Source organism: Oncorhynchus clarkii, chromosome 11 (assembly GCF_045791955.1).
Source record: "Oncorhynchus clarkii lewisi isolate Uvic-CL-2024 chromosome 11, UVic_Ocla_1.0, whole genome shotgun sequence".
Taxonomy (NCBI): domain Eukaryota; kingdom Metazoa; phylum Chordata; class Actinopteri; order Salmoniformes; family Salmonidae; genus Oncorhynchus; species Oncorhynchus clarkii.
Window position 1 is genome coordinate 26,735,282 of NC_092157.1, and position 14,036 is coordinate 26,749,317.

At 50.3% G+C, this 14,036-nt stretch overlaps 1 protein-coding gene across 1 annotated transcript in view; it reads right to left on the reverse strand.

Annotated features, from left to right (window-relative positions):
- LOC139420415 (MAGUK p55 subfamily member 7-like) overlaps window positions 1-14,036 on the reverse strand; it is a 267,762-nt gene that overhangs the window by 70,901 nt on the left and 182,825 nt on the right. Inside the window, exons 11-12 of the mRNA XM_071170496.1 lie at window positions 11,581-11,777; window positions 5,729-5,796 (exon numbers count right to left, since the gene is read on the reverse strand). Coding sequence (XP_071026597.1) covers window positions 5,729-5,796; window positions 11,581-11,777 — 265 coding nt within the window. The remainder of the gene's footprint in view (window positions 1-5,728; window positions 5,797-11,580; window positions 11,778-14,036) is intronic.

A 14,036-nucleotide genomic window follows, 5' to 3' on the forward strand; every position in this document is an offset into this window, starting at 1 on the left:
CAATTGACACTCTTTACCATGGCACTTTGAGATTTATTTTAAACTGCAAAACCCTTACGCACCACTGCACTTTGTATACCAGGGTTGGCTGGCCTTCTCTAGTCACTTGTAGGCTCAGTCACTGGTATACTTTTATTTATAAAGCCAGTTTGGGTTTACTACCTTTTTATTTGTGCATTTTTATTGTTCAGAAATGTGGTGGGTACTCTCTTCGTTCGCTGGACTTTATCCTGCTAACTGTTCCAAATGTCCGAACTGAATTTGGTAAAAGGGCTTTGATGTACTCTGCGCCATCGTCTTAGAACACCTTACAAAATACTTTTAAACTGGAAGAACTTGAGGCTTTTGAGGCTGATTCCCTGACCTGTCAATGTTTTTAATTTGCTGTTTTATACTCCTGTGAATTCAATGGTTTTTACTAGATTACTTGTAGATTTTCATGTTGTCTGTCTGTCATTTTTTTGCAATGACTTGGTGCTGCCTATCTTGGCCAGGGCGCTCTTGAAAAAGAGATGAGCCCTCAATGAGCCCTTCCTGGTTAAATAAAATAAAATAGTAGGTAGGCCTATGCACTCCCGGGCCCACCCATGACTGCGCCCCTGCTCAGTCATGGGAAATCCATAGATTAGGGCCTAATTCATTTATTTCAATTGACTGATTATCTTATATGAACTGTAACTCAGTAAAATCTTAGAAATTGTTGCAAGTTGCATTAATATTCTTGTTCAGTACATACAATTGAAGTCGGAAGTTTTAGATACACCAGTTTTTCACAGTTCCTGACATTTAATCCTAGTAAAAATTCCCCGTTTTAGGTCAGTTAAGATCACTTTATTTTATTTCTTAATTTTAAGGATGTGAAATGTCAAAATAATAGTAGAGAGAATATTTCAGCTATTATTTCATTAATCACATTCCCACTGGGTCAGAAGTTTACATACAATCAATTAGTATTTGGTAGCATTGCCTTAAAATTGGTTAACTTTGGTGAAACGTTTTGGGTACCCTTCCAAAAGCTTCCCACAATAAGTTGGGTGAATTTTGGCCCGTTCCTCCTGACAGAGCTGGTGTGACTGAGTCAGGTTTGTAGGCCTTCTTGTCATACACACTTTTTCAGTTCTGCCCACAAATCTTCTATAGGATTGAGGTCAGGGCTTTGTGATGGCCACTCCAATACCTTGACTTTGATGTCCATTTTGCCACAACTTCGGAAGAATGCTTGGGGTCATTGTCCATTTGGAAGACCCATTTGTGACCAAGCTTTAACTTCCTGACGGATGTCTTGAGATGTTGCTTCAATATATCCACATCATTTTCCTCCCTCATGTTGCCATCTATTTTGTGAAGTGCACCAGTCCCTCTTGCAGCAAAGCACCCCCACAACATGATGCTGCCACCCCCGTGCTTCACGGTTGGGATGGTGTTCTTCAGCTTGGAAGCCTCCCCCTTTTTCCTCCAAACATAACGATGGTCATTATGGCCAAACAGTTCATTTTTGTTTCATCAGACCAGAGGACATTTCTCCACAAAGTACGATCTTTGTCCCCATGTGCAGTTGCAAACCGTAGTATGGCATTTTTAAGGATGTTTTGGAGCAGTGGCTTCTTCCTTGCTGAGCGGCCTTTCAGGTTATGCCGATTTAGGACTTGTTTTACTGTGGATATAGATACTTTTGTACCCGTTTCCTCCAGCATCTTCACAAGGTCCGTTGCTGTTGTTCTGGGACTGATTCTTCAAAGTTGCCTCCCTTTGCCTTGATGACAGCTTTGCACAATCTTGGCATTCTCTCAACCAGCTTCATGAGGTAATTACCTGGAATGCATTAGTAGGTGTGCCTTGTTAAAAGTACATTTGTGGAATTTCTTTCTTTCTTAATGCATTTGAGCCAATCAGTTGTGTTGTGACAAGGTATACAGAAGATAGCCCTATTTGGTAAAAGACCAAGTCCATATTATGGCAAGAACAGCTCAAATAAAAGAGAAGAGGAATACACACCTCCTCGGCTGAGAGGCAGTGTGTACAAACAGTACACCACAAACATTTAGACACGCACGCATGCTGACATGCCTAAGAGGAACTGTGTACACACACTCTGAAAAGCTAGGATGTCTGGGGCTGCATTAGGGAAATAAACACTTTGGGAGTCGAGACAGTTGGTTTCTATCTAAAGTGTTAATTACCTTATAATCTCTCTCCGGCCCTTTCTCTCCCTCGCTCTCGCTATCCCTCTCTCGGTCTGTCTCTGTCACTGTCACTGTCTCTGTCACTGTCTCTGTCACTGTCACTGTCTCTGTCACTGTCTCTGTCTCTCTGTCTCTCTCTCTGTCCCTCTCTCTCAGTCTGTCCCTCTGTCCCTCTCTCTCAGTCTGTCCCTCTGTCCCTCTCTCTCAGTCTGTCCATCTGTCCCTCTCTCTCAGTCTGTCCCTCTGTCCCTCTCTCTCAGTCTGTCCCTCTGTCCCTCTCTCTCTGTGTCTCTGTCCCTCTCTCTCTGTGTCTCTGTCCCTCTCTCTCTGTGTCTCTGTCCCTCTCTCTCTGTGTCTCTGTCCCTCTCTCTCTCTCTGTGTAGCTGTCCCTCTGTCTCTGTCCCTCTCTCTCTCTCGCTGTGTAGCTGTCCCTCTCTCTGTCTCTCTCTGTGTAGCTGTCCCTCTCTCTGTCTCTCTGTCCCACTCTCTCTGTGTGTCTCTCTCTCTCTGTGTGTCTCTGTCCCTCTCCCTCGGTGTCTCTGTCCCTCTCCCTCGGTGTCTCTGTCCCGCTCTTGCTGTCTCTGTCCCTCTCTCTGTCTGTCCCACTCTCTCTGTGTGTCTCTGTCCCTCTCTGTGTGTCTCTTTCCCTCTCTCCGTCTGTCCCTCTGTCCCCTTCTCTCTGTGTCTGTCCCTCTCTCTGTGTCTCTGTCCCTCTCTCTCTCTCTCTCTGTGTGTAGCTGTCCCTCTCTCTGTCTCTCTCTGTCTCTGTCCCTCTCTCTCTCTCTGTGTAGCTGTCTCCCTCTCTGTCTGTCTGTCTCTCTCTCTGTGTCTCTGTCCCTCTCCCTCGGTGTCTCTGTCCCTCTCTCTCTCTGTGTGTCTCTGTCCCTCTCTCTCTCTGTGTGGCTGTCCCTCTCTCTCTCTGTGTGGCTGTCCCTCTCTCTCTCTGTGTGGCTGTCCCTCTCTCTCTCTCTGTGTGGCTGTCCCTCCCTCTCTCTGTGTCTCTGTCCCTCTCTCTGTCTCTGTCTCTGTCTCTCTCTCTCTCTCTCTCAGTCTGTCCCTCTCTCTCAGTCTGTCCCTCTGTCCCTCTCTCTCAGTCTGTCCCTCTGTCCCGCTCTCTCTGTGTCTCTGTCCCTCTCTCTCTGTGTCTCTGTCCCTCTCTCTCTGTGTCTCTGTCCCTCTCTCTCTGTGTCTCTGTCCCTCTCTCTCTCTCTGTGTAGCTGTCCCTCTGTCTCTGTCCCTCTCTCTCTCGCTGTGTAGCTGTCCCTCTCTCTGTCTCTCTCTGTGTAGCTGTCCCTCTCTCTGTCTCTCTCTGTGTCTCTGTCCCACTCTCTCTGTGTCTCTCTCTCTCTGTGTGTCTCTGTCCCTCTCCCTCGGTGTCTCTGTCCCTCTCCCTCGGTGTCTCTGTCCCGCTCTTGCTGTCTCTGTCCCTCTCTCTGTCTGTCCCACTCTCTCTGTGTGTCTCTGTCCCTCTCTCTCTGTGTGTCTCTTTCCCTCTCTCTGTCTGTCCCTCTGTCCCCTTCTCTCTGTGTCTGTCCCTCTCTCTGTGTCTCTGTCCCTCTCTCTGTGTCTCTGTCCCTCTCTCTCTCTCTCTCTGTGTGTAGCTGTCCCTCTCTCTGTCTCTCTCTGTCTCTGTCCCTCTCTCTCTCTCTGTGTAGCTGTCTCCCTCTCTGTCTGTCTGTCTCTCTCTCTGTGTCTCTGTCCCTCTCCCTCGGTGTCTCTGTCCCTCTCTCTCTCTGTGTGTCTCTGTCCCTCTCTCTCTCTCTGTGTGGCTGTCCCTCTCTCTCTCTGTGTGTGGCTGTCCCTCTCTCTCTCTGTGTGGCTGTCCCTCTCTCTCTCTGTGTGTCTCTGTCCCTCTCCCTCTCTGTGTCTCTGTCCCTCTCCCTCTCTGTGTCTCTGTCCCTCTCTCTCTCTGTGTCTCTGTCCCTCTCTCTCTCTGTGTGTCTCTGTCCCTCTCTCTCTATGTGTGTCTCTGTCCCTCTCTCTCTCTGTGTGTCTCTGTCCCTCTCCATCGGTGTCTCTGTCCCTCTCCATCGGTGTCTCTGTCCCTCTCCATCGGTGTCTCTGTCCCTCTCTCTCTCTCTCTCTGTGTCTCTGTCCCTCTCTCTGTCCCTCTGTGTCTCTGTCCCTCTCTCTGTCCCTCTCGTTCTCTCTGTCCCTCTGTCTCTCTCTGTGTGTCTGTCTCTGTCCCTCTCTCTCTCGGTGTCTCTGTCCCTCTCTCTCCCTCAGTGTCTGTCCCTCTCTCCCTCTCCCTCGGTGTCTGTCCCTCCCTCTCTCCGTCCCTCTCTTGCCATCCCTCCCTCTCTCCCCCTGTCCCCCCTCTCCCCGTCTCTCTCTCCGTCACCTCCTCTCTCCCCCTGTCCCCCCTCTCCCCGTCTCTCTCTCCGTCACCTCCTCTCTCCCCATCTCTCTCTCCGTCCCCATCCATCCTTCTCTCTCCGTCCCCCCGCCTCTCTCTCCATCTCTCTCTCTCCATCTGTCCCCCTCTCTCTCCGTCTGTCCCCCTCTCTCTCCGTCTGTCCCCCTCTCTCTCCGTCTGTCCCCCTCTCTCAATCTGTCTGTCCCGCTCTCTCAATCTATCTGTCCCGCTCTCTCAATCTGTCTGTCCCGCTCTCTCAATCTGTCTGTCCCGCTCTCTCAATCTGTCTGTCCCGCTCTCTCAATCTGTCTGTCCCTCTCTCTCAATCTGTCTGTCCCTCTCCCTTTGTCTGCTCAAGCCACTTGTTTCCCAACTCAGCCCTCTCTGACTATCAGTCTGTGTTGTGAGTTCAGTGTGTGTGTGTGTGTGTGTGTGTGTGTGTGTGTGTGGTGCAGTCTTGTTCACACACAGTAAAACATTACTATGTGTAAACCAGAGTGGTGGTAGGCTAGCAGGAGGTTCATCTACAGCTCTGAGATTGAGGCCCTATCACATCCTCACATACAGCCTACTTCCTATCATTTATTATTTATTCAACCTTGCAGAGCAGCATTTATAGTGCATAGGGAGAGGTAGGCAGCCCCACATATCCAACCAGAGGGCAGCCCCACATATCCAACCAGAGGGCAGCCCCACATATCCAACCAGAGGGCAGCCCCACATATCCAACCAGAGGGCAGCCCCACATATCCAACCAGAGGGCAGCCCCACATATCCAACCAGAGGGCAGCCCCACATATCCAACCAGAGGGCAGCCCCACATATCCAACCAGAAGCAGCCCCACATATCCAACCAGAGGGCAGCTCCACATATCCAACCAGAGGGCAGCTCCACATATCCAACCCCATCAACACCAGGAGGGGGGGGGGGGGGGGACCAGACATTTGCCGAGACGAGCACCAGTACCAGTACGGCAGCCTTCAAGTGTTTCAGAGTGTAGGAATTGTGCCTGATGGTTAATCAATCAGATAGGGTTTACATGAGCCTAGAGGTTGGTAGTCTCCTGATACCCTTCCCCATGGACTTCATTTCAGGAGGCCTGGCTCTGGGGCTGTGAGTGTGAGGCTGTGAGTGTGAGGCTGTGAGTGTGTGAGGCTGTGAGTGTGTGAGGCTGTGATACATTCTTACATGATCTTCTGTTGGAGATCTTCTGGGGCTGAAGAACACTGGCGGCGGGACGACGCAGAGCAAACCTCCTGGAGAAAAAAGAGGAAGAGAGGAAAGTGGGAGGAGAGAGAGACAGGATAGGAAAGAAAGAAGATAGAAGAGGAAAGAGGGAGGAGGAGAGGGAGGATATGAGAGGAAAGCGGGAGGAGGAGAGAGACAGGATAGGAGACAAAATTGGGAGGAGAGAGAGAGAGAGGGGGGTAGGAGAGGAAAGAGGGAGGAGAGAGGGTAGGAAAGGAGGGAGAGAGAGAGACGATAGAAGACGAAAGAGGGAGGAAAAGAGAGGAGAGGAGAGCGAGAGGAGAGAGAGAGGAGAGGAAAGGAGAGAGAGACAACAAGGAGAGAGAGTCAGGAGAGACAGACGGAGAGGAGAGACAGAAACAGCGAGGAGAGAGACAGAGGAGGAGAGGAGAGAAAGACAGCGAGGAGAGAGGAGGGGAGGAGAGAGAGACAGAGGAGAGAGAGGAGGGGAGGAGAGAGGGAGGGGAGGAGAGAGAGACAGCGAGGAGAGAGAGGAGGGGAGGAGAGAGAGACAGCGAGGAGAGAGAGAGACAGCGAGGAGAGAGAGACAGCGAGGAGAGAGAGAGACAGCGAGGAGAGAGAGAGAGACAGCGAGGAGAGAGACAGCGAGGAGAGAGACAGCGAGGAGAGAGACAGCGAGGAGAGAGAGACAGCGAGGAGAGAGAGACAGCGAGGAGAGAGAGACAGCGAGGAGAGAGAGACAGTGAGGAGAGAGAGACAGCGAGGAGAGGAGAGAGACAGCGAGGAGAGGAGAGAGACAGCGAGGAGAGGAGAGAGAGAGACAGCGATGAGAGGAGAGAGAGACAGCGAGGAGAGGAGAGAGAGACAGCGAGGAGAGAGAGAGACAGCGAGGAGAGAGAGAGACAGCGAGGCGAGAGAGAGACAGCGAGGAGAGAGAGAGACAGCGAGGAGAGAGAGAGAGACAGCGAGGAGAGAGAGAGAGACAGCGAGGAGAGAGAGAGAGACAGCGAGGAGAGAGAGAGAGACAGCGAGGAGAGAGAGAGAGACAGCGAGGAGAGAGAGAGAGACAGCGAGAGAGACAGAGAGAGAGAGACAGCGAGAGAGAGAGACAGCGAGGAGAGAGACAGCGAGGAGAGAGAGACAGCGAGGAGAGAGAGACAGCGAGGAGAGAGACAGCGAGGAGAGAGACAGCGAGGAGAGAGAGACAGCGAGGAGAGAGAGACAGCGAGGGGAGAGAGACAGCGAGGAGAGGAGAGAGACAGCGAGGAGAGGAGAGAGACAGCGAGGAGAGGAGAGAGAGAGACAGCGATGAGAGGAGAGAGAGACAGCGATGAGAGGAGAGAGGAGAGGAGAGAGAGACAGCGATGAGAGGAGAGAGAGACAGGAGAGGTGAGAGAGAAAGCGAGGAGAGAGACAGCGAGGAGAGGAGAGAGAGAGGAGAGAGACAGCGAGGAGAGGAGAGAGAGTCAGCGAGGAGAGGAGAGAGAGTCAGCGAGGAGAGAAGAGAGGAGAGAGAAGAATCCCAATAAAACCATCAGCTTTCACAGTCCCACTGGGATTAATAAACCCTTTCTGGTATAATACCTAGAAACATCCTTAAATATCCATCACGTTCATTCTTTAGGTTAAAACAAATGAAAGAAGAGGAGCGAGAGGGAGAAAGATAGAGAAAAAGAGTGGCAGGAATAAATGTGAAGGATTTAGATTTTTTGGGGGGGCAATTTTTTTTCTCTGCACTCGTTGATGTTCAGACGGAGCCAAGAAACTGCCCCAGTCCTCCAGACCAGTCCTCCTGCACAGTCCTCCAGCCCAGTGTTGCACATCAGCAGCCATCTGTGCTTGCCACTGATGTGTGATTTTCCATCCACTCCCCTTCCAAAGTGCTATCATTTTCTGTCATGACTCATTTTGGGCCAGACGCGCACGGAAATCCAAAGTATTTTGGCAGCGCCAGGCAAGAGGGGAGGCGGGTAGAAGGAGGGAGGAAGGAGAGGGGAAAAAAGGAAAGAGAAAGAAATAGTCATTCCTTTCATTGTGATGGCAGTGAAACACTCCAAGCCTGGACAGGGCTTGTAATGGGGGTGGCAGACAGACAGGTAACACTACCGTTCAAAAGTTTGGGGTCACTTTGAAATGTCCTTGTTCTTTAAAGAAAATCACATTTTTTGCCCATTATAATAACATTAAATTGATCAGAAATACAGTGTAGACATTGTTAATGTTGTAAATGACTGTTGTCGCTGGAAACAGCAGATTGTTTATGGAATATCTGCATAGGTGTACAGAAGCCCATTATCAGCAGCCATCACTCCTGTGTTCCAACGGCATGTTGTGTTAGCTAATCCAAGTTTATCATTTTAAAAAGGCTAATTGATAATTATAAAACCCTTTTGCAATTATGTTAGCACAGCTGAAAACTGTTGTCCTGATTAAAGAACCAATAAAACTGGACTTCTTCAGACTAGTTGAGTATCTGGAGCATCAGCATTTGTGGGTTCGATTACAGGCTCAAAATGGCCAGAAACAAAGTACTTTCTTCTGAAACTCGTCTGTCTATTCTTGTTTCTGAGAAATTAAGGCTATTCCATGCGAGAAATTACCAAGAAACATGAAGATCTCGTACAAAGCTGTGTACTACTCCCTTCACAGAACAGCGCAAACTGGCGCTAACCAGATTAGAAAGAGGAGTGGGAGGCCCCAGTGCACAATTGAGCAAGAGGACAAGTACATTGGAGTGTCTAGTTTGAGAAACAGATGCCTCACAAGTCCTCAACTGGCAGCTTCATTAAAAAGTACCCGCAAAACACCAGTCTCAACATCAACAGTGAAGAGGCGACTCCGGGATTCTGGCCTTTCAAAGAAAAGAGTTGCAAAGAAAAGCCATATCTCAGACTGGCCAATAAAAAGTAAAGATTAAGATGGGAAAAAGAACACAGACACTGGACAGAGGAACTCTGCCTAGCAGGTCAGCATCTTCACTGTTGACGTTGAGTCTGGTGTTAAGAAATTGCTTTTCTTTCAAAACAAGGACATTTCTAAGTGACCCCAAACTTTTGAACGGTAGTGTATATAGACAGGTCTTGTAATGGGGGTGGCAGACAGACAGGTATATAGACAGGTATTGTAATGGGGGTGGCAGACAGACAGGTACATAGACAGGTCTTGTAATGGGGGTGGCAGACAGACAGGTACAGTGCCTTGCGAAAGTATTCGGCCCCCTTGAACTTTGCGACCTTTTGCTACATTTCAGGCTTCAAACAAAGATATAAAACTGTATTTTTTTGTGAAGAATCAACAACAAGTGGGACACAATCATGATGTGGAACGACATTTATTGGATATTTCAAACTTTTTTAACAAATCAAAAACTGAAAAATTGGGCGTGCAAAATTATTCAGCCCCTTTACTTTCAGTGCAGCAAACTCTCTCCAGAATTTCAGTGAGGATCTCTGAATGATCCAATGTTGACCTAAATGACTAATGATGATAAATACAATCCACCTGTGTGTAATCAAGTCTCCGTATAAATGCACCTGCACTGTGATAGTCTCAGAGGTCCGTTAAAAGCGCAGAGAGCATCATGAAGAACAAGGAACACACCAGGCAGGTCCGAGATACTGTTGTGAAGAAGTTTAAAGCCGGATTTGGATACAAAAAGATTTCCCAAGCTTTAAACATCCCAAGGAGCACTGTGCAAGCGATAATATTGAAATGGAAGGAGTATCAGACCACTGCAAATCTACCAAGACCTGGCCGTCCCTCTAAACTTTCAGCTCATACAAGGAGAAGACTGATCAGAGATGCAGCCAAGAGGCCCATGATCACTCTGGATGAACTGCAGAGATCTACAGCTGAGGTGGGAGACTCTGTCCATAGGACAACAATCAGTCGTATATTGCACAAATCTGGCCTTTATGGAAGAGTGGCAAGAAGAAAGCCATTTCTTAAAGATTTCCATAAAAAGTGTTGTTTAAAGTTTGCCACAAGCCAATTGGGAGACACACCAAACATGTGGAAGAAGGTGCTCTGGTCAGATGAAACCAAAATTGAACTTTTTGGCAACAATGCAAAACGTTATGTTTGGCGTAAAAGCAACACACCATCCCCACTGTCAAACATGGTGGTGGCAGCATCATGGTTTGGGCCTGCTTTTCTTCAGCAGGGACAGGGAAGATGGTTAAAATTGATGGGAAGATGGATGGAGCCAAATACAGGACCATTCTGGAAGAAAACCTGATGGAGTCTGCAAAAGACCTGAGACTGGGACGGAGATTTGTCTTCCAACAAGACAATGATCCAGAACATAAAGCAAAATCTACAATGGAATGGTTCAAAAATAAACATATCCAGGTGTTAGAATGGCCAAGTCAAAGTCCAGACCTGAATCCAATCGAGAATCTGTGGAAAGAACTGAAAACTGCTGTTCACAAATGCTCTCCCTCCAACCTCACTGAGCTCGAGCTGTTTTGCAAGGAGGAATGGGAAAAAATGTCAGTCTCTCCAAGCGACTTACAGCTGTAATCGCAGCAAAAGGTGGCGCTACAAAGTATTAACTTAAGGGGGCTGAATCATTTTGCACGCCCAATTTTTCAGTTTTTGTTTTGTTAAAAGTTTTAAATATCCAATAAATGTCGTTCCACTTCATGATTGTGTCCCACTTGTTGTTGATTCTTCACAAAAAAATACAGTTTTATATCTTTATGTTTGAAGCCTGAAATGTGGCAAAAGGTCGCAAAGTTCAAGGGGGCCGAATACTTTCGCAAGGCACTGTACATAGACAGGTAGGGGGGAGAGGAGGACAGGGGGTAGGGGGAGAGGAGGACAGGGGGTAGGGGGGGAGAGGAGGACAGGGGGTAGGGGGGGACAGGAGGACAGGGGGTAGGGGGGGACAGGAGGACAGGGGGTAGGGGGGACAGGAGGACAGGGGGTAGGGGGGACAGGAGGACGGGGGGACAGGAGGACAGGGGGTAGGGGGGGACAGGAGGACAGGGGGTAGGGGGGGACAGGGGCTAGGGGGGGACAGGAGGACAGGGGGTAGGGGGGAGAGGAGGACAGGTGGTAGGGGAGACAAGAGGACGGAGGACAGGGGGTAGGGGGGACAGGGGGAAGGGGGGACAGGAGGACAGGGGGGACAGGAGGACAGGGGGTAGGGGAGACAGGAGGACAGGGGGTAGGGGAGACAGGAGGACAGGGGGTAGGGGAGATAGGAGGACAGGGGGTAGGGGAGACAGGAGGACAGGGGGGAGAGGAGGACAGGGGAGAACAGGGGGGAGAGGAGGACAGGGGGTAGGGGGAGAGGAGGACAGGGGGTAGGGGGGGAGAGGAGGACAGGTAGGGGGGGACAGGAGGACAGGGGGTAGGGGGGGACAGGAGGACAGGGGGTAGGGGGGGACAGGAGGACAGGGGGTAGGGGGGACAGGAGGACAGGGGGTAGGGGGGACAGGAGGACAGGGGGACAGGACAGGGGGTAGGGGGGGACAGGAGGACAGGGGCTAGGGGGGGACAGGGGCTAGGGGGGGACAGGAGGACAGGGGGTAGGGGGGGACAGGAGGACAGGGGGTAGGGGGGAGAGGAGGACAGGGGGTAGGGGAGACAAGAGGACGGAGGACAGGGGGTAGGGGGGACAGGGGGAAGGGGGGACAGGAGGACAGGGGGGACAGGAGGACAGGGGGTAGGGGAGACAGGAGGACAGGGGGTAGGGGAGACAGGAGGACAGGGGGGAGAGGAGGACAGGGGAGAACAGGGGGGAGAGGAGGACAGGGGGTAGGGGGGACAGGAGGACAGGGGTAGGTTGTGTGGGTTGGTGTTTGGTCCATGGGTAGCTCACTCACCTCTCCTGGAACTGTTTGGAGGGGATGAGGCCTGCGCGAGGGTTGGCATGGCCATCTTGTTTAGCCTGCCACCAGTTGGCATCATCCTGGCTCATGATCTGAAGGATATCTCCCCTCTTGAAGGCCAGGCCCGCCTCCTTACACGGGATGGCTTTGTCCTCCGCTGGGTCGTAGTCAAACAGTGTCTTCACAAACATCTGGAGAGAGATGGGAGGAGGAGGTTGAGAGAGAAAGACAGAGAAGTTATAAAAAGGACGACAGCGGTTTCTTCACGTTACCTTTTGTCTCCTCTCCCCACTAGTCACCGTGGCAACATCAAGGTAGGCCGTCGCTACGAAGATCTAAACCTGCCAGGCTTCGGAACCAGATCAGACACACTTCACTGTTGCTTAATGTGATTGGCCAGGAAAGGTCAACACAATCAGGAGTTTGTCTATTACCTGCCTGAAGCCATTGGCTCTAGTCTCGCTGGGTTATTCCATCAACATGGCCTGTGTCCCAAATGGCACCATATTCCCGACATAGTGCACTAGTTTGACCAGGACCGATAGGGCTCTGGTGAAAAGTAGTGCACTGTAGGGAATGGAGGAGGAACACCCCCACATACTAAAGTCTGTCAGCTGTCTTTGAGCGTGGCGAGAGTTTAACATCTCCTGAGTCACAGACTCTAAATGTGACTCCTACTTCGTTCTGCTTTATGATCTGGGCTGATTCGCAGGTCCAAATTAACTTCGGTAATCTTTCCCTACTGAAGAGGGAAACATATTTTGCAGAGATGGGCTAATTTATCTTGGCAGTCAGCGGAGGGACACAGCGCGTCATCAACAGAAGTAAGACCTGGGAGAGAGAAAGGAGCCGAGACTTGGACAACTTTCCCTTTATAGGGAAAACAACTCACTACATCCTCACTCCAAGACGCTAAAGCAGTCACAGTAAATTACCAGTCCTTAGCCACTGGTGAATATGGACGGACGGACGGACAGACGGACAGACAGAGACAGACAGACAGGAGACAGACAGAGACAGGAGACAGAGACAGTAGACAGACAGACAGAGACAGGAGACAGACAGACAGACAGAGACAGGAGACAGACAGAGACAGGAGACAGACAAGAGACAGGAGACAGACAAGAGACAGGAGACAGAGACAGGAGACAGACAGAGACAGGAGACAGACAGAGACAGGAGACAGACAGACATAGACAGGAGACAGACAGACAGAGACAGGAGACAGACAGAGACAGGAGACAGACAGAGACAGGAGACAGAGACAGACAGAGACAGGAGACAGACAGACAGACAGAGACAGGAGACAGACAGACAGACAGAGACAGGAGACAGACAGACATACAGAGACAGGAGGAAGACAGCCATACAGAGACAGGAGACAGACAGAGACAGGAGACAGACAGAGACAGGAGAAAGACAGAGACAGGAGACAGACAGAGACAGGAGACAGACAGAGACAGGAGATAGACAGACAGGAGACAGACAGACAGACAGACGACAGACAGGAGACAGACAGACAGGAGACAGACAGACAGAGACAGGGGACAGACAGACAGGAGACAGACAGACAGGAGACAGACAGACAGACGACAGACAGAGACAGGAGACAGACAGACAGGAGACAGACAGAGACAGGAGACAGACAGACAGGAGACAGACAGACAGGAGACAGACAGACAGACAGAGACAGGAGACAGACAGAGACAGGAGACAGACAGAGACACGAGACAGACAGAGACAGGAGACAGACAGAGACAGGAGACAGACAGAGACAGGAGACAGACAGACAGGAGACAGACAGACAGGGGACAGACAGACAGGGGACAGACAGACAGACAACAGACAGAGACAGGAGACAGACAGACAGGAGACAGACAGACAGAGACAGGGGGGTAACGTCTCTGTATGTGTCAGGGTGATTTAAGGAGGGCTACGTTGCCATGTGGTGAAATTATGTATCAGATGGGGACACTTTGTTTGGGTCTGAGCAAGGAGGAAACACACTTTCTGGCTCTACAGCCTAACAGCAGTATAAACCAATACATCCTTGCTGAAAGCTCCTGCTTCGCTCTCCCTCTCCTCTCCTCTGGTCCATCTTTCTTTTTCTCTCTACAGTTTTACACATGTGTACCCAATTAGCCCGCACTTCAATGTATTTATTATAGCCAAGGAAAGAGAGTAAACTAGCTCTTCTCAGAGGGGAGTCTGAAGTTCTGGCAGCGATACACAGGTTCAGATTGATATCTGAAATGACCATATTAAAACCATTAAACTATGACAGAGAGAACAACCCAGCCCTCCTCCAACCCACCCACATGCACCCTGTGTTCTGACAAATGGTGTTCCAGCTTGTCTTTTGACCTGAGGCTCAGCTAGGGGACATACTTCCCCAAGCCTCCTCTGTAATTGATAAATGTCTATGAACGACCATACATCACAACTATGAG